The sequence below is a fragment of the Pleurodeles waltl genome, chromosome 3_1 (assembly GCF_031143425.1).
Source record: "Pleurodeles waltl isolate 20211129_DDA chromosome 3_1, aPleWal1.hap1.20221129, whole genome shotgun sequence".
NCBI classification, from domain to species: Eukaryota; Metazoa; Chordata; class Amphibia; order Caudata; family Salamandridae; genus Pleurodeles; species Pleurodeles waltl.
In genome coordinates, this window is record NC_090440.1 from 1575382907 (window position 1) to 1575409078 (window position 26172).

Below are 26172 nucleotides of genomic sequence, written 5' to 3' on the forward strand. Positions count from 1 at the left end.
GTTTTGAGGGCGGAGAAGTTGCTCATTGAGGGAACTTGGCGCCATTTAAAGGCTTATGCTAGTGTGTATTGTTGCATGCGTTAAGAGGCAGGTTACTTCAGTCGGTGTTTATTTTTTTTCCTTTGTCACCTACTCCAGTCATCAGACAGGCCGGAAGATGTTAAGGCTCTAGAACTCTTACTGCTGAAATTATTTTCAGTATGTTTCAAGCCTAGTTTCACACTTCACATTGCATGTTTTTCATGTGTTAATTCTAGAGTATTCAACATACTTGTCATGGGTTAAACAGCTGTTTCTACATCTTGACAGCAGAGCCAGTACTCTTGTCAGGCCCTATGCCTAACCACTGGCAGATAGATAACCCCACATTGTGCTTGACCTTCGGCTGTGCACAGCAGAGGGTTGGCTAAAGAGAGGCCAACAGCCCATTGTACGAGATCTTTGACCGTACACTGCATGGGGTTAAAAGCAGCGCCTGGCCTTGCTGTGTAAGGCCAAGCACCACTGGGGGTCCACAGATCCATGACTACAGCCAAGCCCTGTGCCCAAGCCGAGCCAGGCATCCAACCCTCACTGTTAATGGCCCTAGCCGTGCTCAGCAGGGATCCTTTTTCAGAGCCTAACCTGACGCAAATGTGCAACACCTGCTAGGTAAGGCCATCTACCGCCAGGCCCTACACCTAGTCAAATTCAGCCAGCCAACCCTGCTAGGGAAGGACCTTTGGCCAGACGAAGGCAGACTGGCCGCAGGGCCTGGCCTCTAGACATGCCTCAAGTACCAAACCCACACAAATGGCCAAACCATCTCAAGTGACAAATCCCCAATATGCATAGCCTTTGGCCATGGACAGTAATCTACAGACAAAGGGCCAGGACTTCTGCCAGGCACTGCAGGCAATCCACCATGGGTGGGCAATTCCCTGTCATTTTGTTTTAGTAATTTTTGTTCAGGGTTCTTATAGTGCAACCCATTTGTGTTCACTTTTTATTCTTATGTTACACTTTTTGTTTTTTCTACATTCTATACTTAATTTTGCATTTTTAACTTTCATTTTGGTAAACGGTTTTTGTGTTCATCATTTGTTAAAACTTGTAAAGACATCTTTGTGGTATTTTGTTTTAGATGCACAATATATTTTTGACCATATTGCTAATTTGTCCAGAAGAAATACTTTTCTTACCTTTACTGCAGAATGTGGAGATCATCTATAACGTTGGGTCTTCTTTTTCACCCACAGCGTTAAGTACTTCTAATGAAACTGTTTCCCCCTCCATAATATATACTGTGATTGCTTTTTTATTTCTGCTCAGGATTACATGTTCTGGTGCAGGACCCATGGGTGTTTCAGCACTTCACTGTGCCAAAAAAGTTCATGCCAGGATGTCCACACTGAGGAAACGGGTCACACAAATTTCATGTCATCTTTCATGTGTTTACTTCCTTCTCTTGTCTGGGGTTAGAAAACATTTCCACACTTGTAGAGAATCACTTGTTCTTCCACCCTTATAAGTTGCTTCCATTTCCAATGGATCATCTTTTTGTGTACCACAGTAGATTACTGGCCTAGACTTGTTTCTGCTGCTTGTTGGTTCTGTCCAATTGGTTGTCCTGGCATTGTGGTCACACCAGAGGCTTCCATCTTTCAGCCTCTGGCTAGAAATTAGAAATGGTCTCCTCCAAAGGGTGGGCTTCTTTATTCTACAGGCTATTGACTTATTTTTTGTTAGCGTGAATTGGGTAACCAATTAGATTATCCATTCTTTATCTACAGTTTCAGGATTCATGCAACCTCTGCAGCTCCTCCAATAGAAACAATGTTATGGTACCGTGAGTCTTTTCCCGTACCCTTGGCGCTCACACAACCACAGAGGTAGTACGTTGTTTCCGAGTACCACAAATCCACAAATGACTTCCTTGAAGCTCATTCATTTTTAGAAACTTTGTTAGAATGAATTGTGACATTTTGTTTGATGGTAGTATTTACCTAAATGCAATTAAAATAGCATACCAGTAGTAGTACAATTTAATCTTATCATATTATATGGGATTCCTGGTACTAGGAACTGGAAATGCTGTTCTAGGATGTGCTAGATATACCCTGGCCTATTTCCTAGTAATTCAGAGGAACAACAGAACTTTGTGTACTCCTGCAGAAGTGTTGAAAATACAAATAGTTCTTGATTTTGTTTTTGCAAATCATTAAACTCATTGCCATATGGAAGCTCCACAGCTTGCTGTGCTTTTCTCTTTTGGGGATCCACAATGTTTTCCTTCTTTGCTAAGACTTCTGGACAGGAAGAACAGGAAGGAGGAGATATAGAGGAATATAGAGAGAAGATAAATTAAAAACTGGAAAATACTCAGACTGAGGGCTCAATATTGGCGTGAAGGTGAGGAAGTGAGTTAGAGGGATTACAAAGCAGGATTTGGCCACACGGTCTGACCTCCAATTATGTCCTGCAGCCAACTCACCACCTGCAGCCAACCAGTGCTGTGCAGGGCCTTTGGCTGTGCACAGCTGAGGTTAGGACATGGCCACCATCAATGTACTGAAGCCAAGTAGTCATGGCCTGCTTTGCCTCATTTTTACTGATCTGCTTTTGTTAGCCTAGGGATCTGGGCACATTACCACTTCTCACCAGTGCTAAAGTGCATGTGCTCATTCCTCTAAAACATTGTACACTGGTGTATCCACAATTGGTATATTGAGGTTACTTGTAAGTCTCTAGTAAAGTGCACTATTTGTGCCCAAGGCCTCTAAATTAAATGCTACTACTGGGCCTACAGAACTGATTGTGCCATCCACTTAAGTAACCCTTTAAACATGTCTTAAGCCTGCCACTGCAGAGCCTGTGTGCAGTTTCACTGCTATGTTAACCTGGCATTTAAAACCCTTTGGCAAGCCTTAAACTCCCCTTGTATTAGACATAAGACAACCCTAAGGTATGCCCTAGGTAGCCCATAGGCAGAATGCTGTGTAAGTAGAAGGCAGGACATGCGCTACTTAGTTTTATCTGTCCTGGTACTGAAAAAAAGAAGTTTGTTTTTCAGTACTGTGAGGCCTCCCCGCTTATTGGACAGCACTGTGGATTCTTAACACATTTACTAAGTGTAACTTCTGATTGAGAAGGAGCAGGATAGTCATGTTTGGTAACTATGGACTTGTAATAATAAATCCTCTTTAATGGTAAAGTTATTTTTATGATTACAAATTTTAAAATGCCACTTTTAGAAAGTTGGCATTTTTCTGCTCTTAAGCAAGCTCTGTGTACATGCTGCCTGCCTCCAATGCATAACTGGGCTGGATGACAACTGGGCTTTGTGCATTCCCTCTAGACAGTCACACACAAAGAGAGCTGAGGTATGCCATTTACAACATCCCGATGGCCCATCACCAGGCGGAAGTTCTTTTCTGAGCTGGATGGGAGGGAGGAGCTGACATCTGTACCTGAATAGAGCTGTGCCTGTCCCCACACAAAGAGATGCATAACAAACCTGTAGTGTGTCTGCAGCCAGGACAGGGAAGGGAGGACTTGTGTGTACTTCAAAGCCCCATTTTCAAGCCACCCCACTTCAAAGGCACTGAGTAAAATAACTGAACTTCTGACCCCACCAAATCAGTACACTTCTAGACCTGAGGATACCCTGGCAGGAAGAAGAACTGCAGTGCTACTAAAAGGACTGCAACTCTGCTGGAACTCTGCTGGACCTTGCTGGACTCCTGCTTCACTGTGCCTGTCCTGCCGCCTGCTGCCTTCCTTTCCTGGGCATGAAAATGACTAGTCCTGCATCTCCTCATCCCCAGAACCAAGGGAGTCCAAGGACTTGCTGGCTTGCTTCCTAATCAGGAAGTCTGAGAGCCAAAAAAGACTTCCCTCCACACTGCTTCAGCTGCCAAGAGGTGCGAACCCCATCCTGGGCCTTCAGAGTGTTTTTTTCCAAAAAGTGATGCATTGAGGACATTGTGCCACTTGGAACCAATGAAGTACTGATTTGACGATAATGCAGGACCAGTCTGAAGACATTGCTATGCGATTCAACAACTACGCATTGCTTTCATGGAAAGAGGTTTGACACTGACAGAGACTCAACTGCTCGGATCAGAACTGATGGATCGAGTCTTCAATGCTGATGTCTGCTCCATCCAAGGTAATTTTTCAGTGGGCCCTGCATGGGTCCTGTAACCACCTCCCCTCCATCTTGGTTAGCCAGAACTTTGGATTTACACAGGTCTAGAACTACCCCAATTAACATTTTAGCGTTATTGACTTTTAAACACTCATTGCAGTTCATTCTTTAAAAAATCATATCTTGAGTTCTACTTATTGGAATTTTGTCATTTTGTTCTTGCTTTACTCAGGTAAATATTCTCTTTTGTTCTAAATCGGGGTGGAGTCCTTTTTGTGGTGTTTTCACTATAATACTGTATTAAGTGTTGCACAAATACTTTACACATTGCCCCTTAATTTAAGCCTGACTGCTCTGTGAAACCAGAGAGAGAGCACAGGTTAAAATAGGGTGTGTATCTGACTCATCCTTCCGAGGATTGTGATCCCTACTAGGACAGGGTGAATACCTCTGCAAACTAGAGACCCAGTTTTTAACAGTGGCCAAACCTCCTTTTACATATTCTTTGGCCAAGCGCAGTGAGGGTTGCCCAGAGGCCTTGGTCTCAAGTCAGGTCACATGCTCGTCCCACTGTCAACAGCCAAATTCCAAGGCATGTGAATAAAGGACATGGAATGGGAGAGTTGGCTGCAGGGTACAGTCTCCAGCCTTATCTGGCACCCAAACCTCTGAGGACAGTCAAGAGATACTGCTCACTGTTTCCTGTAAGCAGCAGGGGTTGGCTGCAAGGCCTATCCTCTGACCGTAGGCTAGTCAGCGTACCTCACTCACTGCAAGCCCCCAACTTCTGCAGTGTAAGTTCTTTGCCTGTGTGCAGCTAGGGTTGCCTCTAGGGCCTGGCACACAAAGAGCTGCATAACAAACATGTAGTATGTCTGGAGCCAGGACAGGGAAGGGAGGACTTGTGTGCACTTCAAAGCCTCATTTTCAAGCCACCCCACTTCAAAGGCACTGGGTGAAATAACTGAACTTATGACCCCACCAAATCAGTACACTTCTGGACCTGAGGATACTCTGGCAGGAAGAAGAACTGCTGTGCTACTGAAAGGACTGTGACTCTGCTGGAACTCTGCTGGACCTTGCTGGACTCCTGCTTCACTGTGCCTGTCCTGCCGCATGCTGCCCTCCTTTCCTGAGCATGAAAATGACTAGTCCTGCATCTCCTCATCCCCAGAACCAAGGGAGTCCAAGGACGTGCTGGCTTGCTTCCTAATCAGGACGTCTGAGGGCCAAATAAGACTTCCCTCCACACTGCTTCAGCTGCCAAGAGGTGTGAATCCCATCCTGGGCCTTCAGAGTGTTTTTTTTCCAAAAAGTGATGCATTGAGGACATTGTGCCACTTGGAACCAATGCAGTGCTGATTTGACGATGACGAGGGACCAATCTGAAGACATTGATATGCGACTCAACAACTACGCATTGCCTTCATTGAAAGAGGTTCGACACTGACAGAGACTCAACTCCTCGGATCAGAACTGATGGATTGAGTCTTCAATGCTGATGCCTGCTCCATCCAAGGTAATTTTTCAGTGGGCCCTGCATGGGTCCTGTAACCACCTCCCCTCCATCCTGGTTAGCCAGAACTTTGGATTTACACAGGTCTAGAGCTACCCCAATTAACATTTTAGCGTTATTGACTTTTAAGCACTCATCGCAGTTCATTTTTTAAAAAATCATATCTTGAGTTCTACTTATTGGAATTTTGTCATTTTGTTCTTGCTTTACTCAGATAAATATTCTCACTTGTTCTAAAACGGGGTGGAGTCCTTTTTGTGGTGTTTTTACTATAATACTGTATTAAGTGTTGCACAAATACTGAACACATTGCCCCTTAAGTTAAGCCTGACTGCTCTGTGAAACCAGATAGAGAGAGCACAGGTTAAAACAGGGTGTGTATCTGACTTATCCTGCCTAGGATTGTGATCCCTACTAGGACAGGGTGAATACTTCTGCAAACTAGAGACCCAGTTTCTAACAGTGGCCAAACCTCCTTTTACATATTCTTTGGCCAAGCGCAGCGAGGGTTGCCCAGAGGCCTTGGTCTCAAGTCAGGTCACATGATTGTCCCACTGCCAACAGCCAAATTCCAATGCATGTGAGTAAAGGACATGGAAGGGGAGAGTTGTCTGCAGGGTACAGTCTCCAGCCTTATCTGGAATCCAAACCTCTGAGGACAGTCAAGAGACACTGCTCACTGTTTCCTGCAAGCAGCATGGGTTGGCTGCAAGGCCTATCCTCTGACCGTAAGCTAGTCAGCGTACCTCACTCACTGCAAGCCCCCAACTTCTGCAGTGTAAGTTCTTTGCCTGTGTCCAGCTAGGGTTGCCTCTAGGGCCTGGCCTCCACTCAGTTCCTGCACTCAAACTGCTGCAAATGATCAACCATCAGAGCCCAGGTAAAACGTGATGCAAACAACAGCTAACCACCACAGAGCACAGCCTTTGACTTTGTGAATTGGTGGTTGGCCATACGGCAGCCTACTCCATTGCTGGTGACCAACGTCTGTTGTGCAGAGCCCCTGCCCAACCCAACACAGTATATCAACAAGCTGCAAGTAGCAAACGACTGATGCACACTGCCTTTGGCAACACCATGCTTTTAAAATATATATATTTTATAAAATATTTTTGGTACTTGTGGATTCCGATTTGGGACCCCAAATCCAGAGCAAGCCTCATGCTCAGTTACCACAAACCTTGGAGTGGCTTCATTTTGTGGGCCATGCAGTTTCATTCATTTCCACACTTCCTCCTCAGGTGATGCATGGGTTGATGAACCTTGCTTGGGGTTGGCAGTACCCGTTCATGAAGATTCCCCTGGATTCATCGTACCATGATCCATGGATGCCCGACACCTTCTGCATCTTCTCATGATTGTGGGACTGTTCCTGTTAATGCAGCCCCCCATGGCCTTTTCAGGTGTCTGTGAACAGTGGTTCCAAAAAAGGTACTGCCAAGACCTTAGCTCTTCTAAAATGGTGTTTTTCTTAAGGGGGGGCTTCATGATCTTGTTATGTTGGTATGCAGTAGGGGGGGGGAGTGGGTATCCACACCATCCCCTTGTATGACCTTTGAATTTTTGTCTGCATGATGTGTCATCTATGCTCGCACTTCTAGAAATGGCTGCCACAAAATAATTTCTATTCAGCAGCCCCCAATCGAAGCTCTCAGATTCACTATTCCAAATTTGGAATTGCAGTTGCAAAAAGGACTGATGTAACAAAAGACTCCCTCATCTAATCTGATGTCTTTGTGGTTTTTTTTATGTCTAGATTCATAAAGAATTTGTAGATCCCAAACTGCAGCAATATACAAAAGTGGTAAGCCTTTAAAACTCCCTCAGCAATTTTTTAAAATGTTTCTCTTTTAAAAATTATTGATCAGGTGTACCCCTAACCAACAAAAACACCTTTCTAAAAAGCGTTCTACTTTTATGTCATTTATTGTTTAAGCTGAAGGAAACAACATTTCCCATGGGAGCGAAAGTGGCCAAAAAAACTGTGTCTAAGCAAAACTTGCAGTATTCACTTTGCGTTTTAGCTCTTCTGGAAACATTTTGTTGTATTAAATAAGATAGCATAAAACTCTTCTCAAATCATTTGGTTCTATTAAATAGCCTTTCAGAAGCATGTTTAAATTTGTTTGTATGAGTTTACAGTACAAATGTCTTTCTTAGCTCCATGCAACTGAAAACATAAAACCACTATTCCTCTACAATGGGGAATATCTTTATCTAGGGTTTTGTATCACCCTTCCACCACGCAAGGTGACTCAAGGGAGATGCAAAACCTAGGTGAGATTTACTAAGCCATGCAAGACGTGGCCCTGAGTGACTTGATAAATCTGGAGTAATGCAAGGCAGTGTAAATCACTGCCTTACAATACTCTGCCCCAGGGAGGTGTTCCATGGGTGGAGCATGGGTGCTCCTATGCATCCACCCATGATTTGGGAGCATTCCCAGGTTTACCAACACTGGTTAACCTGGGAATGCATCAAAATACGTAAAAATGCTGTGCCTTCCCAGTGGAGGTGCAATGAGGAGAAGTATCTTTATTTCTCCTAGTTGTTTCCTCTTTTTAGGTGTGCTGCATAGAAACTTAGAAAGAGGAAAAGGCCTCTGAGGATTGTTTTTGTGTGAGAAGGTGCCCCAAAACAATCCTGCCTGCAATGCAGGCACCCTTAAACTATGGTGCTGAGGTACGTGCTTTAGCGTGAAATAATGATTTGCCCCTAGGTTTCTATGTCTCGAAAATTCAATGAAGGGAGGGGGCAATGTAAATGTTTTGTCTCCGAACAGCACGGTAACAACAAATATCGAGATCACAAATAAATCTAAAGAACCGATAACAATGCTTTAAGAAGTAACAGCAGGTAATTATCCAATGTTACCCTAGTTATAATATAGTAAAGATGTGCGTACAGTACCTCACCCAGTGAGTAGTAACGCCTTGGGATCTGAGAGTCTGGATAGATATTTTCGAGGTACCAGGAAAAGGGTTTACATTGCAGTTTTTCTCTCAGGGCTTTCCTGGCGGAGACATCGCCATAATCCACTTTAACAACACCTGGAATTGTAAAAAGAAATACTTGAATGTATCAATCTTTACTCCACCATGAGTCTTTTCATTGATTACTGCTTTATCATTCTTTTCCACCTCCAATTGCAGCTCAACTAGGTGGAGGTGAAATGGAACTGGTTGTACATTCATAGTCCTAGTACCATTCTTTTTCTTCATTTCAACTCTACTGAAAAATATCCCTACTGTATTTTTCCGTAGAACATCACAGTCCGTTTGCAAAAAATGAGTCACCCATGCTGTTTATCCTATTAATTTAGTAGGAGAAATGTCATATTAAATGGAAAATAAATGAATGTGCTTCATTTCAATTACCCATATTTCCATGGAGTGATTTCAAAGCCTCTAATATTTCATGACATGAGTGACCGCACTCCCATTAGATTTTAATTAACTAGCTTTTCACTGTGGTTTCATTTATTCCAAATAAATTAATTAATGACTTAGATGATAAGTAATAGGTCCCAAGAATAGTAAACTCTTATTTCCAAACTTGCAGATAAATAGGTTTTGGGGTTGCCGGACATTTGTGTAAACAATCACTGCATCCTTGGTCATCAAAAAAAGATTATGACCTTCCATTCAATCAATCAATACACTTTATTCGATTGTTAACAAACAATCATAAAAGCACAGATAAGGAAAAGGTAAAAGCAATGAAACAGTTCACAAATATTTTCCATAAATAGGTCTACTCTATAAAATTCAAAAGTTCCATGGCCTATTACATATTTCCACCTTACAAAGCCCAAGGAGACCAAATTTGATCGGTGTGGTAGAAATTAATGTGATTTCAAAAAGACTACCAGCAGTAAACTATAAATCAGTATTGATTTTGTAACCAGGACACATTGTTTCTGAGCCAGAACCTGTCAGAGATACGGGTACACGGGTACACGTATGGCACTGAGTGGACATGCACTTGTTTGTTACACAAGATTGCACCTATTTAATAGAATCGGGGAAAAAACACTGCACGTTGTGCAAAATACTGTTAATCGTGGAGAGAAGGGTGAGTAAGGTTAGAAAGCTGCATTTGAATATATGTTGGGATGAGTGTGTTTGTATTCATTTGTAGTGTGTGTTCGAGAGGTACTTTTATCAGCAGCGGCTGCCACAAATCTCAAGGGGAAGGGTGGGTGCGGGGATGGGCATATGGGTGGGGTTGAATTTCCGACACGGGCCACTTCGTTCCTGTTACCTCTCAATGGTGTTGGTGTCCCTGCAGTCCCTGGGACACCAGGACAAGCTCCTCTTGCAATCCTGGCCTGCTTCTCATGCTAAACCTCTAGCTTGGGAGTGGCGTCAGAATTGGTCTGAGCCACTTGGTCTGTCACTCAGATACTTCATGGGAGTCTGTGCAGTTTTTCCAACCCGGCTTCGTAACACAGCTGGGTTGGAGAAACCCAAGTGCGCATGTGTGTTTGGCCAGTCTAAGACAGCTGGCCAAACACACATACGAGGCTGGCTAAACACTCATGCGCACTTAAATGCACTCCACTCCCCCTCCTTTCTCACCCCTCCCATGGTCGAACCCTCCCCTCCCTGCACATGCTGCTTGCTGAGCCAGCAGCTGAAAAATAAAACAATAGTATACTATAATTTTATTTTTCAGCTGCTGGCTTAGCCAGGAGGGCGATGCTCCTTCGCTATTGCGAAGGAGCCGCCCTGACTTTTATGTATGTTTGTGTGTGCGTGTGTTTGCGAGGGGCAGTTCCAGTGGGGATGGTGTTTGCCGCATATCAACATAAAAGCAGTCTGTGTTCTTTAGAGTAAGAGAGACTGAGGAAAACAGCGCACGAGCTAGCACGATTATATGTTTCTTTCTCAGGCTGCGGGGTGTACTTATCTGGTATCCTTCATTTTACTCCTTGTTAGTAGTTTTTATGAATGTACAGAGATGCTGTTAACACTTGCAAGGGAGCAGATATGGAGTAGATGAATGCCAGGGAACTGCTTTTAAGATGCTGGTGTGTTAACTATGTATACAAGTGGGAATTAATAAATGCTTTGGGTAAATACATGTTGCTTTCCTCAGCAAAAGAAAAAGTACTTGCATATATCGAGATGCTCCCACTGAAAGTGGTTTTCATCAGATGGGTGGACAATGGTTTGTAGATAAGCTGAGCAGTCTCTTTCCCTCCTCTTGGGTTCTTTCTTTTCTAGAAGACATTATGGGGGTCATTACGACCCTGGCGGACGGCGGAGAAGCGGCGGTAAGACCGCCAACAGGCTGGCGGTAAATTTTTTGCAATTATGACCATGGCGGTTACCGCCATGGTCATCCGCCACTTCTCCGTTCCTCCCGCCAGGGCGGAGATGACAGCTGGGCTGGAGACCTGGGTCTCCAGCCCGGCGGTCGTCACAATACCGCCAGCGGTATTTTGACCCGGCTGACCGCCATGGATTTCACTCGGTTTGGAACCGCCATGAAATCCATGGCAGTAAGCACTATCAGTGCCAGGGAATTCCTTCCCTGGCACTGATAGGGGTCTCCCTCACCCCCCACCCCCACCGAGTCCTTCCCCTACACCCCCCACCAGCCCTCCCACCCCCCAAAGGTGGCAGGACCCCCTCCCCACCCCTACCCCCAACATCACATTACACAGACACACCCGACACACACGCAGGCACCACCAACACACATACACGCACACACACCAACATACATGCCAACAGCCACACACACAGTCATACACGCACACCCACATTCAGACTTACACGCACACATCCATACAGACATACCTACAGACATACACGCACTCATTTCCAAACACACAGCACCCCCGCAAGCATACACGCACTCACACACCCCCTCTACATACATGCACACCCCCATGCACCCACGCAACACACAACACCCCCCCACGCCCCTCCCCTAACGGACGATCAACTTACCTGGTCCGTTGATCCTCCGGGAAGGGATGGGATCCATGGGGGCTGCTCTGCCGCCACCACACCGACAACAGAACACCGCCACGACGAATCACAGGACGTGATTCGGTGGGCGGTGTTCTGTTGAAGTGGCGGTGGAGGTGGAGCAACCTCCACTTCCCCGCCGCCCGCCAGTATGGCTGCTGGCGGCTCTCCATCCGAAAAAGGACGGAGAGCTGCCAGCAGTCATAATACGCCGAGCGGAAAACCGCCACCACTGGCGGTCTTCAGCACGGCGGTCCCTCAGCGGTCTTCTCAAAAGACCACTGAGGTCAAAATGACCACCTATATGCCTCATGGGTGGGCACCTGAGTACAGGACTTGGACTCTTTTGCCTAGAGAGAGAATGCTAGTGTCAGGTGGAGGAGACTGGGAAGTAAATGTTTTCTGCCCTTAGTCGATCGTTTTTCTTTATGCATTGCCTCCCTCTAAACCGATTCTATGGATTCTGTTCAGGTGGGAGGTATCTTTATGACTTTTTTAAATGTATTTATAGATTGTGCAAAACAGATTGAGGGCGGCATGAGGACGAGGTGCACCAGGTTGTAGCATAACACTCCAATTAGCAACCGCCGCCACTCACGAAGATACAGCAGCCACATGGGTCTCAGAGGGGCCGGTGGGGCTGGCAGACAGAGCACATTCTGTTTTTTGCGCATGGGAACAATACAATGTAACGACATATATGCTGTGTCACCATGACAACGAGTTCTCAAGGCCTGGCACAGGCTGGTTTAATTCCTTCCCAGGCTGAGCGGTAGTGCAGAGTTTCAGTGCTGCACACAAGGTAATTTTAATGTGCCTATTGGCCCCCACAGCGTATCAGGGAGCTATATGTGCATCTTAATGTGGTGATGTGGACACCAGTATTAAAATGCATTAGTTTAACTCCTGATGCGTGTACTTGGCAGGGCTGTAAGAATCAATCTGTGAGGGTTCAGAAACGATAAACTGCCCAAATTTCACTGAGTTTGGTAGAATTGTAAATGCCCATGAAATATCCTGTGGGTGCAATTTTCTGTCCGAGGCCATCACGTAGGCTCTGCATAGGGGCATAGAATGTCCGTGAGCTTTCAGGTAATGTTTTGAATTCTGAACACTTCTGTACATTACACATATTTTAGGGGCGTAATTCAGGCCCTTGCAGCCCCTTCGGCACAGCGGTGCCCCAATCCTCAAGGGAGCCCCTACTCAGCTTAAGGCCTATGTAATTTCATGAGAGTCTGAGGGGCCTCAGCACATTTTGTAGCAGGGGCCCAATATTTTACATTATGCACTGCACATTTTATGAACAACTGTTGAAGGAGATAGATTTCTAGTTTCCTTACGCCTGGGAGTGCTGACTCCAGTGGTGATGCATGTGGATTCCCTAAATGGTCAAACACTTTTTCCAAAGTGAAGAATGCATTTTATGGGCTGCCTCAATTTCATTAGGTGGTGGGTTCAATGCCTTGCATGCATAATGGCTTAGGACATGCATGTGTGCATATTTTCGGAAATAAAAATATATCTATTTCTGTGGCTCGACACACTGCTATTATATTATAACTGGGGACCTCATGCCTGTGATCATAACTTCTGTGCTAAATTTAAACAAGCATTTGCAATGCAATGGTTCTTGAATTTGTCTGACTTAGAGCTATCAGTATTGACCAAACTTTTCTTGCCACATGAATTGAAAATGAAAAGTAATACAGTTTTACATAGGCGAACCGATTTAAAGCGCCACGCCATGAGCATTAACGTGAAGGAACACACAAATGGAAACAGAAGTTCGCTCGCAGTCAAACATATCGGCAGTTATGCAGTTATCTATATAACAGGGTCAATGTCATGCAAAGCACTCGACTACTGCCCAGCGAGATCACGCTGCCTAGGAAATAAAAAGAAAAGGTAGTCCAGCAGCCATGCGGAAAACATGGGGCCTCGTATGTTTTCAATAGTTTACCGGTGCTGGTGAGGAGGGCTAAACATCTAAAAAGGCATAACGTATACATACCCTTCACAAATTATATCAAGCTAATTTTAAAAGGGAAGCCCACGAACCAACGGAACTGATGGACCTGACATGGGCATGGTTGAAAGTCCACAGAGAGATTACAACAGGGGCCAGAGCGCTTGCTTCCTCAGTGAATGACCTTTAGTGCTTTCAATTTGCAGGTTCCCAATTCTTTTAAACTATATGCTTTCTATTAATCGTGCCCTGTGCTTAATTTCTGGTGATGGACTACAGCACTTATTTTAGGGGAAAGGTGCTTTTTGTTTTTAACAACTGACTTTGAACTGAGACAGGAGGAGAAAAAGAAAAGTAGGAAGACAGTGACAAATGGAAAAAGCAGAGTTTACAACTAACTCGCAAGAACGAGGTAAAGAGGCAGGAAGTGTTGTGTGGTGGAAGAAAGTGTCAGGAAGACAAATCAAAACTAGGTAGCCTTGGTATGCAGCAACCATGGCAATTCGGGGGTGACTTCAGCTGCAAACTCTTGGGAAAAACGTTAACCCCATAGACTTAAATATTTATTTATACAAATTAAGCATGGATAGAATTTAAATTCACATGGTACAGATGAAGGCCACAAAGCACATAATGTATCATTAGTTGTATGCTTGTGTCTCAATAATCATGGTCACCTTTGTTTTTTACTGCAACATGTATATAATGCTTACTACCCCTACCTGGTATGTTGAAGTGCGTTCCTTCATGGGTAACAGGTAGGATGTTTGTCTGGAAGTCTGTCTTCTTTATTTTTATCCTTTTTGGCAAGTGTTTTCATTTTGTCTGTGAGCACCACTGAGTTGTGGTTATTGTTGTATAAGATGCATTGTGTGATAGATGAAGAAGTGTGAGAGATAGGTGTCCAGTTTATGGTTTTCAGTACGTTTGCAACTTGGAGCAGCTCTCCAGGTCCCTTTTGGTATCATGTTAAGAGTCCACTTAGCTGGTTACTGTACTGGGCTGTCCATTCTCAGATATTTTGTTTAAAGTGCATAGTTCCAAGCAGACGAATGCTAAATGAAGAGTTCTGCTGGCCTGGACTTTTTTAATATCATCCCAACTCTTATTGCCTTTGTGAGATGCCAAAATGTGGCCATGTCCTCATTGTCATAATAATGACTTTTAATGTCTAGTTTAGAGCTTGTTATAAGCATACTTTATGTACAGATAACCACTTGGTTGAATTAGTTTTAGAGCCTAATTTAGAGTTTGATGTACAGGTCCTCTGTCATGAATGTGATGATACTCTGTTCACCTTATTACAAGAGCCTGCAGGATATAATGCATTTATAATAAGGGGATGGGAAGTCTGTCATGATTGTGATGGAGTAACATGTCTGCCAAAGTCTAAATCAGGCCCTTATTGTTACTTGTGACTAACGTGGATCCGGGAAAACATCCTCTTCATTAGTTTTGGCAAAATATTTCATTAGGTATACACATGCTATCCAAGCAATAAAGAGAGTAATTCTCCTGGGCGTAGCTTTTTCAGTGAGGTTCGTGAGTGATCTCAAATATCCCAACTAAAACAGGCAGTTGGCTGCAAGGTAAATGGGTGAGATTACCAAGGTTTGGGATAGATGTTCCTATGAGGAGCAGGGTTGGTGCTGATTTGCATTAGGAGGGCTGTTGTCTACAGAGGCACAGTGGGTGAAAAATAATGGGTTGGCATGCTGCCTTGAGCAATCGCCAGTGTGAGACTATTTGCAAACATTCATCCCATCACCTTTTGGGGTTTGAGTCCCCTGGTAGTATGCCTGGAAATCTGAGATGTGCAGATTTCCAGGGCTACTACTGATAAGGTTTGTGATTTCCAAAACATAGTACATTTTGCCCCATTCAATGAGTATCGCTATGGGTGCTGAGTTATATTTTTGTGGTAAACAAGCCACTATAAACACTTAAGCTTCTGCTCCAACAGATGAGCAAGTTTAAAATTCTTAGAGGAATGAGAAAGACAAGAAAAGCAGACACTTCAAATGTGACTCAGGCTCCCAGATCAATCTATCATGCCAGGAAGGCATTTGAGGGATGTCATATCTCAAACAACTGGAGCAACACCCCTGTCCGTCCCACCTGGGCCTGGTAGTTCTTCCTTGAAACTCAAGACAACTGTCATGTACACCACAACGGTCTGGAGCCCCAGCCCTGGGATCACCTATTTTAAATATATTTTCATTGTATGCACATCTATGTTTGCATTTCTACCCTTTTTCATATCAGTTTATCACATAACTGACGGCCATATGTACTTAGCCAAGTTGCAAATATGGGTAGGTGTGTCAGCAAATTAATAGGGTGAGCTAAGACGCAGCCAAGGGTCTTGCTTGGCCCTAAGAGTCCATGCATGAGCCAGGCCATGAAAGTGTTTGGCATGTATACCGTGCAACAAACATTATGTAAAAATATGATAAAGTCTAAACAAATTAAAAAAAGAAAAGTGGATTTGTTTAACAAGTGGAAGCATTTTACCATAGTACTTCAGATTATATCACTGTATTAGCAGTGATTTATTAAAGGTGATAGTATTTTAAAATGAACTTACGAACATTATTGGCTGTCCTCCCAATGACAAAGCCATTAGTGAACTAAGAGCCAATTCAGTAGTCTTGAAGACCCTAAACATGACCTAGATTCTTATTATAGATGGAACAACATAATAGTTGATTAAATCAAACATGAGAGATGCTTGTACAGCACACATCCTGAAATAAAGTATTCAAGAGTGTTCTCATATGTGATAATAAAGAAGAAAGAAGGCCCTGTGAAAAAAAATATTTGCCTAGCATCACACAATTTGGCCGCACAGGGAAGCCAGTATTGATTCCAGGTTATCTGGTTTAACATTTTGAAATTCAGTCAGTAAATATATATATTTCAGTCATACTCTGTCTTCAGTTTTATATCAAAGGTCACTGTTTTTATTTTTATTTTTGGTGATCAATGAGTGAAACTGACACAGACATAGCAAACCATCTCAGGGCCCCTAGACCCAACTACCAAGCCAAGAATGCATTTATTGTGGTGGGTGTCACACCCCAAACACCCCACCCTAAATCTGCACCCCTGGTAATTCTACTCTAGAGGCTCGCAAGGCTGTACAAAGATCAGAGGGCAGACTTTGAAACTTATCAGCAAAATGTTGAGTGTGTTATGGACAAGGAATCACAATGTAGATGTACTAATTGTATGCTTCAATTGAAAACTGTTTTCCTGCAGTGCACAATCAAACCAAGCCAGAGGTTAAACAAATCTTCATGCCCCCCATACTTGTGCCCTATAGCTGTGTTTAAAAGGCACCACTGTTTGTTCCGTACTTGTTGTTGATTTATTATTAGAACAATTATAGGTAATTAGACTTACAAAACCTACAATATATTCTGCAGTAACAATGAATGCATGTCAAAGAACTACATACATTTCTTCTACACTGTCTGCTATGATCTCTACCCTTGCATTCTATGAAGTCTAATGTCAATGGGTGTTAGCTCATTTATCCTTTGCCGACAAACTCAGCATAACGAGATTTTTCTGTATGTAGCTGACTAAGCTTCAGGTTTTCTATTGTTGTACAGTAAAAAAGCATGTGAGAGGTTAGTCCTCATATCTCAAGAAGTATTCATGAATATGTTGTGGAAATTACACATGCATTAGAATCATATACATTAAAACAAAATTGTGGAGATGAGAAATCCTTCTCTTGTGAGGCCTGTACATAACAGGATACATTAATAAAGAAAAAGACATACAGACTCATCATGAATAAGAGAATACCTCATAAAAACAAAATTATACTTTTACACATTAGGAAAATGCCCCTTTTTGCATGGTCACCCCCATTTTTTTACTAGATTCTTTGCTCTTGTTTGGAGTCTGTGTACTGGGACTCTGCTACCAAGACCCAGTGCAGGTTCTCTGGTCTCTAAAACATACACCCCTAATCGGCATTTTTAACTTACCTAAAAAGTCCAGAATATGTGGTAGTACGTGTACCAAGTGCCTTCAAGTTAAATGACACTAATAGACTGAAGCACACATTATGCCACTACTTTAGGGATAATGCAAAACAGGACTGCAGGTTTTCCACCATTAACCTGGTTGTAGTGGCTTACACTGCAAATGTGACCTATCAAAATAACCCCTTTTGACTGGCCTAAATCCTGCATTTAAATATGAATGTCTCCCCTAATTGGGCCTTAAGTGCCCTAAGTTAGGGTGCATGATATTTAAGAGAAGGTCACTTAGACCTTTAGTGTTAAACATTGCCTTACAGTGACAATGCCCTAAAAACTATTTTTACTGTAGCAGGGTTAGCTGTTACATAGAAGCATTGGGATACGTTATTAATAGTGAATAATGTTAGGTTACAAACCAGATAAAAGGTATGTTCTTGGATTTTATACCATATTTATTACATATCCAATACATTGGTAACTTCTAATTTGTAATAAATATTTTACAAAATGTACTTTGAAAAAGTCACCTTTAGAAGCCCATTTGCTTGAGCTTCCAACTGTCGCCAATGAGCTTAGAATCTCCTTGCTGAGGAGTAAATTGGTTCCTGTAGCTGAGAAAAGGGCCTTTTAATGTCGGAAAAATTGATCTTCCCTTTACAAGATGGACTGAGGTCTGTGCCAAGCCCCTTGTATCTCTTTAAAGGATGCCTACTATGTCAGATATAACTTACTGTTAGACCTGACAGCAGTAGAGTGGTCATCCCCTAACTTCCTGCCTGCCTGCCTCCCTCCACTTTTCTGACACTGTTTGTGCTGGTTTTAGGGCCCTGCACACTTTACCACTGCTACCCAGTGTTAAAGTGCATTTGCTGTCTCCCTTAAACATGGTAACATTGGTTCATCCCTAATTGGCATAGTTGATTTACTTATAAGTCCCTAGTAGAGTGCAGTACATGTGCTCAGGGCCTGTAAATTAAATGCTACTAGTGAGCCCTGCAGCACTGATTGTGCCACACACATAAGTAGCCCATTATCCATGTGTCTGGCCTGCCATTGAAAGAACTGTGTGTGCAGATTCACTGCCACATGGACTTGGCATTTAAAAGTACTTGCAAAGCCTTTAACTCCCCTTTTCCTACATATACTTCACCCCTAAGAAAGGCCCTAGGTAACCCATAGGGCACGGTGCTATGTAGGTAAAAGGCAGGGCATGTACATATGTGTTTTATATGTCCTCTTAGTGAAAAACTCCTACATTTGTTTTCCACTACTGTGAGGCTGGTTCCTTTCATAGACTAGCATTAGGTCTGCCCTCATATACCTATTGAGCGGTAGATTATGATCTGAAAGGGGTAACCAGATCATATTTAGTATGGCCAGAATGGTAATGGGAAATCCTGCTTATTGGTGAGATTTGATTTTATATTACTATTTTAGAAATGCCACCTTTAGAAAGTATGCATTTTTCTGCACTTAAAACCATCTGTGCCTTACAGCTTGTCTCCAATCAACATCTGGTCTGTGCTGGTTGACAGCTCCAATGTGCATTTCACCCAGACAAACACAGGACTCTCCGTCACACCTGCATTCATCTGCATATTGAATGGATCTTCTTGGGCTGGAAGGGTGGAGGGCTTGACACTTACATTTCAAAGGCCAGTGGCCCTGCCCTCACACAATGGACTTCTAAACCCCCTACTGGGACCCTGGCAGACAGGACTGAACTGAAAGGGGAACTTGTGCACTTCAAAACCACTCTTTGAAGTCTCCCCCACCCCCACTTCAAAAGCATTTTTTGGTATATTAGTGTTCCTCAAGGGTTTTGGCAATGCTGTCTTTCCACATACATTAGTGTGTTATACTTTATTAGCTATTTGCAAATCTTTAGTTATTCATGGTTTACAATCTGCTTCTCTTAATCTTGTAGTAGCTAATATACAGCAACTTTGATGGCAATAAGCTCTACGCACTTTAATTACAAAGATTTGAGCACACCCACGCTTCTTATTTGTCTTTTAATAATATTTTTATGACTCTTTTTATTTGAATAAGCGGGTCATTTTTGGTGTGGTACACTTTAGTATAAATGTGTTTTTTTCTTCATCTCTTTTGTGATTCAATGATTTAGAGGGATTTTCATTTATGGTACAAAGACACAATAGACTTGAACTTAAAACTTGAAAACTTTGCTCTTAAAAATAAAATATTGAAAATCCTGCAATATACTTAATTTATATTTCATAATTCAAAAAGTTCAAAAAGCTAAGTTTGAAATAATCAAATAATTCACAATATAAGTATAACCTCAACATCAAAATCAACATAGACTCTACTCTGAGCATGACTATGATGACAAACCTGTCTCTAAATATAACCCTGGACAGCGGGTGGTGTTTGCTGATGGATAGCAAAGTGGTAGAGAATCCTAAAGCAGACCCGATAGAGTTTTTAAAAAGTAATGAAAGCTATGCACCCTTAAATATTGACTGGGACACCTACAAGGCTCATAAGGTATAGAAACATGTCATGGCGCATAAACAGGGTATATAGGGGCAGATAGAGGAGGAAATGAGAAAGCTAGAAGAATTGTTAGAAGTACAGGATAGCGCAAAAGGATACAACAAATTAATCTGCAGAAGAATAGAAGTAAACTTGGATTGATGAAGGAAAGAGAAAGGAAGAGATGAGGAGCTTGTAAACTGACTAATTTTGAATATGGGGAGAATAGTGGTAAGTTACTAGCATGGGAGACAAAAAAGGCCTTACGAGAAATCTTAAAAGCCAGTTAAAAGGAAGAGGGGTTGGTGAGGTAATAAATGATTTAGAGAGGTATACACAGAAGATTTGAAAGTTACTGAAGAACAGTGTGAGAGAACAGGGCTGATTGCAGAGGCCCCCTACCTTTTTGCCCCCATTTTCCACTTTTTGCTGGTGTTTTCCTGAATCTGATAGTGCCCTGGGTACTGCTAACCAGTCCCAAATTAGGCTAATTATAATTGGCTAAGTCAACCTACCTATAAGTCCCTAGTATATGGTAGGGCATGTAGGTTTAGGGACCCCAGCATAGGTAATGCACCGATAGGTGCACTGCTGAGGTGCCCAGTGTCATTTTAAAGGCAGGCCTGCCTTGCTGGCTGCTTTTAAATTAAAGTTATATGCAAATTCAAGTTTGGAATTAAAAGTAGTTCGAAAGTCTTAAACTACCTTATTTTTACATACACGTTACCCCTAAGGTGTGCCCTATGTGCCCCTAGGGCTGGGTGCCATGTAACTATAAGCAAGGACCTTATAAAAATAGTTGTATAAGCCCTGGTGAGGTAAAAACAGCCACATTTGTTTTTCCCTCATTGTAGTGAATGGCCTTCATAGGCTAGAATGAGGAGACTTTATTTTAATTTTAAAAGTCCCCTTAAGTGACAGATACAGAGACTTTGATATCAAATTAATTGTTATAATTAATCCCACAACTTCCAGTTGTTGGATTTAATATAACTTGTTCAGGTAAAGAGTTTTAAACTTTACCTGAAAAGTTGCCAACTTCAGCCCTGCATTGTTTTTGCTGCTGTGCTCTGATTGGCCAGCCTCTGGCAGCCTGGCCAGGTTGCCTTGAAGAGGTGTGAAGTGGCCTGGCTTCACACAAAGAGATGTGCCTGTGGGAGGGGATCTCCACTCAGCAGATGGTGAGGCAGGAAGGGGGAGGGCTGCCAAACTGGTCTTCAAAGGCAGAGAAGGACATTTGGTAGCAACACAGCAACACCCCCACATCCTGCAACCCCAGAGACTAGGTGCCCCCTTAATTAGATTAGGAGATGGCAGGAGAGGGGTGTGTTTATGATGTTTAGCCACACCAGTGGGTGGGCTCAGCCAGATGTAACCTCAAAAAATCACTTTCAGCCATGATGGATTTTTGAGGAATGTTGCCTCCTGGGATTGATTTTTGCCACACTTCCCAGGAAGTGGTCATCACAGGGGGAAGGACCCTTCACCTGATTGGAGAACCAGTACCCCCTTGTTTTTCACCCAGGAGCAAGGATAAAACTGGCAGACCTGCACCCACACCTCAGTGCCCTACCAGATCCCTACTGGGAAGTACTACAGAAGAAGAAGGACTGGCCTGCTGGACCCCTGGCCTGCACATGGACCCTGCACTCTGAAGGACTGCACCAGCTGCACACTTGGGATTCACCACAAGAAGGACTTTGCCTGGCTTCAACTGGTTCAAGGAGGGACTCCCTGTTTGCTACAGGTGAATAATTGCTAACCAGAGTCCCCTGCACCAACTCCTGAAGAAATCAACCAGCTGACCACTGTCCAGTGGCCAAAAAGGAGTTTGTGGCAGGTGCATTCTGGGAGTTGTAGTCCACACCCCCCAAGGATCATCTCAGACCTTTTGGAACCTTGGGGTGAGCTGTGGACCACAAAAGAACCTTAAAAGAACATCTGGGAGAAGATCCAGAAGTTTTGGGGAGTTTGGAGAACTTTTGAAAAAAAGCTCCATAGAGGGACCGACCCGCCGCGGCAACTCTAGCTGGCTTGCCTCAACCGCGACCCTGCCTGATTTGTAGGTTCGTCCCGGTGAAGAAAACCTCCAAAAAAGAGACTAAGGGCCTCATTCTCACCCTGGCGGTAATTACCGCCAGGGCGGAGGTCGGCGGTAGCACCGCCAACAGGCTGGCGGTGCTCCGCCGGGCATTCTGACCGCGGCGGTACAGCCGCGGCCAGAAGCGGAAAGCCGGCGGGCTACCGCCGACTTTCCGCTGCGCGTCTGAATCCTCCATGGCGGCGGAGCGCGCTCCGCCGCCATGGGGATTCAGACACCCCCTACCGCCATCCTGTTCATGGCGGCTCTCCCGCCATGAACAGGATGGCGGTAGGGGGTGCCGCGGGGCCCCTGGGGGCCCCTGCCGTGCCCATGCCAATGGCTTGGGCACGGCAGGGGCCCCCATAAGAGGGCCCCAAAAAGTATTTCAGTGTCTGCCCAGCAGACACTGAAATACGCGATGGGTGCAATTGCACCCGTCGCACCTTCCCACTCCGCCGGCTCAATTCTGAGCCGGCATCCTAGTGGGAAGGTTGATTTGCCCTGGGCTGGCGGGCGGCCTTTTGGCGGCCGCCCGCCAGCCCAGGGCAAATGTCAGAATCACCGCCGCGGTCTTTCGACCGCGGTGCGGTGTTCCGACGGCGGTACCTTGGCGGACGGCCTCTGCCGTCCGCCAAGGTCAGAATGACCGCCTAAGTCCGTTGTTGACCGGGACCTCCCAGCCAGTGTATCCGAGGAGGGCTCCAAGGATGTCGGATCAAGATCCAGGTTTACCCCGGTCGAAGGATTTTCACCTCGAAAAAACAACTAAGTCTGAAGGTAAAAATCTACATCGTGGCTCCCGTGATGCGTATTCAAGGAAGAGTTCCAGGAGGTCGGATTGGACTGGCAGGTTCGTCCCACTGAAGAAAATCTTCAGAAAAACTACTGAGTGCAATGGTAAACTTTTGACCGAGGCCTCCCGCGGGCTGTAGCCGAGCCGGGCTCCATCGCGGTCGGCCTTAAACTTTGACTTTGCCCCGGTTGAGGTACGACCAGATGACCAGATTGGAGCTTTTTGTTTCTAGGCGCTAGAAAGCAATAATTGTTTAAAAATTCATATCTCCGGCTCCTCTTATCCGATTTTATTCGTTTTTGTATAATTTTAAAGATAAATAATATAATCTATTTTTATGAATTGGTTTTGGATTTTTAAACTGTTCCCTGTGTTTTATTTAATGACTGTTTTGTGATATTTGAATGCTTTACACTCTGGTGGTCATTCTGACCTCGGCGGTAAAAGGCGCCTACCGCCGGTCAGAAATCCTCCATAATTCCGCCGCGGTCGCGGTAACCCGCCACGGTCATTCTGACCCGCAGCAGCCAAACCTCCGAAAATCCGACAGCCACAACAGACCGCCAGACCAGCGGTCGGCGGAAAAGTGGAGGTGACCAAACCTCCACCGTCACGCCAACAGAAATACGCCCATGCCATTACGACCCACGAATCCACGCGGTGGTCATTCAAACGCGGTTTTCCATTGGCGGTACACACCGCCGCGGTCAGAATACACACAAACGAACAAAACTCAGCCACATTGGTCGATTTGAATTCCACACACCTGATACACATACACACACCACTCCCACACACACAATACAATATAAAACACACACCCACATCACCCACAAACCCCTACGACTAAAAATTCAGAAAGAAGCACTGAGAGACACATCAGCGATCACAGAATACCATCACACAGAGGCACACTACACCATCACCCACACAATATCCACACACAAAACAACACACACCAACACACTCAACACACTTAACTACACATACTCCACCCCACACATCATACACACCACTCCATGGCACCCCAAAGACAGCCCCGCTTCTCAGACGAAGAACTCAGGGTCATGGTGGAGGAAATCGTTCGGGTAGAGCCCCAGCTCTTCGGCACACAGGTCCAATACACCAGCATTGCCCGGAGGAGGGAGCTATGGCAGAGGATTGTCGACAGGGTCAACGCTGTGGGACAGCACCCCAGAAATCGGGAAGACATCAGGAAGCGATGGAACGACCTACGGGGGAAGGTGCGTTCCATGGTATCCAGGCACAACATCGCCGTGCAGAAGACTGGCGGAGGACCCCCACCTCAACCCCCACAATTTACAACATGGGAGGAGGAAGTCTTGAACATCCTGCATCCTGACGGCCTCGCAGGAGTCGGCGGAGGAATGGACACTGGTAAGTTGAAGCTTCACTACTGCTTCCCCCCCACCTGCATGCCAAATCATACCCCAACCCTCACCCCCAACCTCGAACCCCACCCTCACCCCGACCCCCATCCTCACCCCCACCCTCACCCTCACCCCCACCACCATCCTCACCCCCACCACCATCCTCACCCCCACCCCCAGCACACCTATTCCCTGCCAATGTCTCACCATCACAACCCACACATCCCAAAACCTAGGCCTGCATGCGTCCACTAAGCATGGACACCCATCACCAAAGCATGCCCAATGCATATACACATCCCCCCCACAAGCCACCCTCACCAAAGCCCCCACACACAAATTCCAGCACTTGGGGACACGGGAACCCACAGATACACCCATATGCCACACATTGAAACTATAACCATACCTCTATACCCCTGCAGGACCCGACCGCCAACACACCGCCACGGAGGGCCCAGAATTCTCCACACCCCCCACCCAAGAGGCCGTCAGCGATGACAGCAGCTCTGTCGACCTGGACACCGATGACCAGCCCGGACCATCGGGGACCTCTGGACAGTCGGTTCCCCTCAGACAGCCACAGGCCACTACAGACCCAAACCCCTCTGGGAACACCAGCACAGCTCCCACCCAGCGGGCCCATGCCTCTGTCTCCAGGGCGCGTCAATCTGCGGTGTGTCTACCACTACAGGGCACCCAGGATAACCCACCACCCGAACAACAACAGGGACCTGGGGGCAGTGGTAGTGGGCACACCGGCCAGGGGGCAGAGGCCCAGGGAAACAGGGCAACTCGGAGGGCAGCTGTGCGACAGGGGGGGGACGGGCCCAGGGAACCCACTCTCCACGAGGCCTTCACCACCATCATGGGAGCATACAACCGCTCCCAGGAGGCGACGGTACTGGCCCGGTTCCAGGAGATCCAGGTACTGCAGGAGGAACACTATCGGGGGTACAGGGAGGACATCAGAGCCCTCACCTCCACACTGGTTACCATGGTCGGGCTGCTGCAGGACCTCATCAACACCAGGACGGACACTCAACAACAACAAAGGGCCCCTGCCACTAGCCTGGACCAAGAACAGCCAACCACCTCCGCCGGCGCTAGTGGTCAGGAGGCCCCCGCACAACAGCAGCCCACCAGACCCCCACCTCCTGCAGGAGAAGAACCACCCCGCAAGAGGGCCCTGAGATCTCGCAAGAAGACAGAGTAGGATGTCAAGACCCCCGCCAGCAAAGGATACCACCTGATGTCATCCCACTGTCCCACATTGTCACCCTGTCCATCCTTGAACTGCCCATGCTCCATCTCTCCACAGGCCTCTGGACAATGCACCTGTGTGACTGTTTCTCTGGACTCTGCCATGGACATTCCTTCACCATAGCCCCCACCCACTTGAAACCACCCATCCCATTTTGAGCACTGAAATAAACACCCATTTAGCACAAAACTATCTGGAGTCTGGCTGTGATTTCAAAATATTGTAATTGACATGACAGTGCAAATATGTCCTTGTACATAGTGAAGTCAACAAACAGCTGCCACAAAGCTGTAGTCCATGGGGAAACGAAGCACAGGACTCGTAGTGGGGACCCCAGATCTGAAATAGGGATGGAAAAGCCACAACTCAGTCATCATACACTGGGGCAAATAGACAGGCAGCAGAGATGCAGGAGAGTAGTTCACATTCACTAAATTATTTTTGAATTGTTACCTGTGTCCTATTGGAAGTACTGTTCAATGATTCTGTCCCTGTTGTCTGTTTCAGCCCCGTCGTCTTCCTCCTCGTCACTCTCCACAGGTTCCACAG

At 45.2% G+C, this 26172-nt stretch overlaps 1 protein-coding gene across 2 annotated transcripts in view; it reads right to left on the reverse strand.

Moving 5' to 3' along the window:
* GALNT13 (polypeptide N-acetylgalactosaminyltransferase 13) overlaps positions 1-26172 on the reverse strand; it is a 1141430-nt gene that overhangs the window by 475325 nt on the left and 639933 nt on the right. For both annotated transcript variants that reach the window (XM_069225168.1, XM_069225167.1), the window contains exon 8: positions 8556-8695. In XM_069225168.1, coding sequence (XP_069081269.1) covers positions 8556-8695 — 140 coding nt within the window. The remainder of the gene's footprint in view (positions 1-8555; positions 8696-26172) is intronic.